The sequence below is a fragment of the Limulus polyphemus genome, unplaced genomic scaffold (genome assembly GCF_000517525.1).
Source record: "Limulus polyphemus unplaced genomic scaffold, Limulus_polyphemus-2.1.2 Scaffold11, whole genome shotgun sequence".
Taxonomy (NCBI): domain Eukaryota; kingdom Metazoa; phylum Arthropoda; class Merostomata; order Xiphosura; family Limulidae; genus Limulus; species Limulus polyphemus.
Genome location: NW_013665621.1, coordinates 752,024 through 755,951, shown reverse-complemented (window position 1 = coordinate 755,951; position 3,928 = coordinate 752,024). Strand labels below are relative to the sequence as shown.

The 3,928-nt window shown below is 32.6% G+C and overlaps 1 protein-coding gene across 1 annotated transcript in view; it reads left to right on the top strand.

Annotated features, from left to right (window-relative positions):
• LOC106478509 overlaps positions 1-3,308 on the top strand; it is an 11,020-nt gene extending 7,712 nt beyond the window's left edge. Inside the window, exons 7-8 of the mRNA XM_013939063.2 lie at positions 849-999; positions 2,924-3,308. Of these exons, the coding sequence (XP_013794517.1) occupies positions 849-999; positions 2,924-3,138 (366 nt within the window). The 3' untranslated portion in view covers positions 3,139-3,308. The remainder of the gene's footprint in view (positions 1-848; positions 1,000-2,923) is intronic.
• Positions 3,309-3,928: the final 620 nt, after the last annotated feature.

The window sequence follows — 3,928 nt, the reverse complement described above, 5'->3', positions numbered from 1 at the left end:
CTGCTAAATTAGGGATGGCTAGCGCAGATAGCCCTAGTGTAGCTTTGTACGAAATTCAAAAACAAACAAACAAACTTTATTGGAAGAAAAATTTATTGAAATCACTCATTTTCTATGTAAAATACATAAAGGACCCTAGCAGTAATTAGTGGGATTAATTACAATATTGATAGTATTTTTATTTGAAATGTTTATGGCTCGTATGTTTGTTTGATTGTTATAGAGCACAAAGCTGCACAATGAGCTATCTGTACTCTATCTACCGTGAGTATCGAAGCCAGATTTTTAATGTTATAAGTTGTCAGACTTATCGTTGAGCCATCGTGGACGGAGACGATTCGTATTTTATTAGGGACCTTGTTACGAAGAGAATCGTGCACCTATAAGGAATTTAATGCATAAATAGTTTAGAAAAATGTGTTTAAAAACCAATGCTTTGAAGCTATTTAAAATTCAAATTTAAAGCTCTATACTTTTTAGTTAATCTACCTTTGTCGTGCGTGGAACAACTCTTTAATTTATCGTTAGTCGTGACTTCACTGTAGTTCCAAGTTGTCTACATATTCTGATAGTCTAAATAAATGACTAATTCCAGTGTAATTTTAGACATTGTTTTATTTACAAAAGGTAGAACATGAACAATTTTGTGAAGGAATAAATATGTTGTTTAACATTCATTTTCGATATGTAAATTGGCCATAAGACAAATCCTTAGAACGTTAAACAAAATGATATATACTGTTAAGGGTTAGCTGTATCGCCTTCGCTTACCCATCTTTTATTAACTCGAATGAAGATTACAGAGTGTTTTTTTTCTTGTTGTTGTTGTTGTTGTTGTTTTTGGCTAGATTCTGGACCTGGTCACCAAAGTTGAAAAAGCTATCAACGACATCAAATCCAAAGTTCCCGAAATCTACCTTGAAGTCAAAGACTTAGCTCAAGAAATATTGGCAGACATCCGAGAAGTTTTACATGAAATCAAGGAATTACTAGGCGTCGGTAAGTTTTGTTTTAATAAGTAATAAATAAACTTAGTATTCAGAAAATTAATTGAACTCAAAGTCTAAGTTCAAGGAAGGTCCAGTCCAATCTACACTTTGATCAACGTGTGTTATTTGGGTTATACTAGTTTCGGAGAATTCCACTCTTCATCAGTAACCCTGAACATAAGTAAACTAAAGAGAAATAGCTGGACCTATATCATAGTGAAAATTACCAAACATATAGATGGGGTGAACGTGTTTTATATTCACTATGAAAAAAAAACTATCCAGTATATAGCTTTCTCATGGCGACTATAAAGAACGTTCACTCCTCCTATATGTTTGAAGTTTTGTTTTCTTCATATTTTGTTTCTCGTCTTGTCTTCTTATACATTAATGAAGAATACAAGACATGCCAAATATTTCAATATAACGCCGTGAATGATCAGCTTGTAATTAAGAATAATTTTGTATAGTTGATTCTTCAAAACGTGAATTTCAGTGAAGGAAAGATGTCGCAAAGGTCTAATCTAGTCATCTATTATTTGATTCGCTACTTCTAATTTGAATATATTAGAAGTAGCCAATCAAAGAATAAATTAGAACTAGACAATCAAAGAATAATATATTAGAAGTAGCAAATCAAAGAATAAATTAGAAGTATCGAATCAAACTTTGATTCAATACTTCTAATATATTCTTTGATTCGCTACTTCCACTGCAGCAAACTAGTTTCACTGTATTAGTGGTTAACAAAGAACTGAATATCACAATCAAAGAAGTAATTTTGTAATTTATAGAATAAATTTAATTTTTCAGCCATTTTAAACGTGATATTATTCTCGTGTGCAGGTTCCAGTCAATTAGTAGGGTGATGCCTCCCAGTGGCACAGCGGCATGTCTGCTGACTTACAACGCTATAATTCGGGTTTCGATACCCGTGGTGGGTAAAGCACAGATAGCCCAATGTGTAGCTTTGTGCTTAATTATAAACAAACCTAGTAGGGTGATTCTAAGTTTTTGTTTTAGCAGCAAAATTTGAATAATCCAAGAAACTAAATTAGGTACTCTCGTTTTCTTCTGAGAATAACATCTCGACAGGGAAGTTATTGGGATAAATCAAATCTAACTAACAAGTATAATAATTTTATTCCCTCTTTGTATGTGCGATTTAAGAAAAAAAATATGTTTCTCATTTTATGCATAATTCGGATGAAAATTTCACAGAATAGGTTATAATATGTATTCTAAATTCTTTCTCCATTTTTCAGATCGCTGTGATCTCTCTATAAAGTTCAAAAATTAGGTGTTTTTTATTACTTCAGTTTTGAGTGTTTTTAATGTTTTTCAGATTCTCAAACTTAAACGTCAGAACTTAATAGGAAGAAATAAATACACTAGTACTTAAGTTAACCTTAAAATGATCTTAACCTCGGAAGTGAGGTCACTATGCATGAGGTCATGTTGAGCCTTAGCCACGTGTTCACGTACCCTATATTTCAGTATGCAGAAGAACATATCGAGAGAGAGAGAGAACACAAGGAATCTATTAATACAAACTTATTTTCAGTACGAAATAATCTTAAGATTTAATTTTTCAATACAGTCCTTTACTCGCAAATAGTTATCGAGTCTTCCAGGAAAATGTTTAATAATGTGAAATCACGAGCTTAGCACAAACATGTGCCATCAGAATTGTATCAACTGAATATAGAAGTGTAACCTATTTTTTTTGTATTTAACTCAAGCGATACAAATTTTTAATGTCAAGTTACATTTACTCCACTGCAACTAAAATCAATAATATCATATATGATCATAGATCGATAATTCATCTATATAAAGCCTCTTTCTAAGTTTGTTCAGATAAAACATATACTGCGCTGTTTAAAATATACTTTGGTGCTTTTCAATTAATTATGCATTTTTGTCTTTTAAAGGTTATGGTTTCTTGGATATGTTAGGCAAGTTGACTGACGGGACTAGCATGGGGACCATAGTCCGAGTGCTGTCTATTGTGGAGAAATTCAATAAGCTCGCTCAAGATGTTAAGACCATTGGTCCTCATGCGGAAGACCTCCTTAAACATACTGTAAAGTTAGTAGCTGACAGTGCAAAAGACTTTATAAAACATGCCGTGGATCTCCTTTCTTAAATAGGCGTGTCTTCTCAAATCCTGTTTTAAAACAGTCTACTCCAGTCTACTGTCAAAACACAAAACATCTACAGAGATGTTTCATGTCTACTGTTTGAACACATGAAAATAATTCAACCACCAAAAAAAAACTGTATTATAGTGAAAAATAAAGTTTACAAAAACGCTTATGTTTTCATGTGATATTTTGTAGTAAATATCTATACACGTATATACAACTTTAAACCTCACTCTAACCAAATTGAAAATATGTCTTTTAGAAAGTGAATCGAGCGTCGACCTCTTTTATCTCAGTGAATACAGTTGGGTTATTATTAGATGATTTCAGTTCACTTAAACTACGAAGGCTATATGCTGCTTTTATAAGTAAACTAAGTCTGATAACTTGTGTCACCGACCTTTCCAATTTGATAAACAACAAACACTTAACAAGTTCCGAGATTAACTGAAAAATATCATCTTAATTTGTCCAGTTATTAAAGCATAGTTGTTCTGTGGTTAGTAAAGTTACTGCAGTATAAAGCAGCAAATAGCATAGCATTTCAGGGGAACTACTAGCATGGGCGTTCGCAGAATTTATTCCAGGAGAGGGTAAAGCCCACAAACTGCGAACGTAATAGCCATCGCACAGCGCAGGCTATTGCCTTAAAGTTTGAATGCGCTGCTCTGGCTGCTTCTGGTTTATTTATGGACACCTAATTTCGTCACTCATATTTAAATAGTATTATTTTCTAATACATGTTGTAATATATTATTAAAATAAATTTTCTTCTGAAATTCCAGGGTGGTT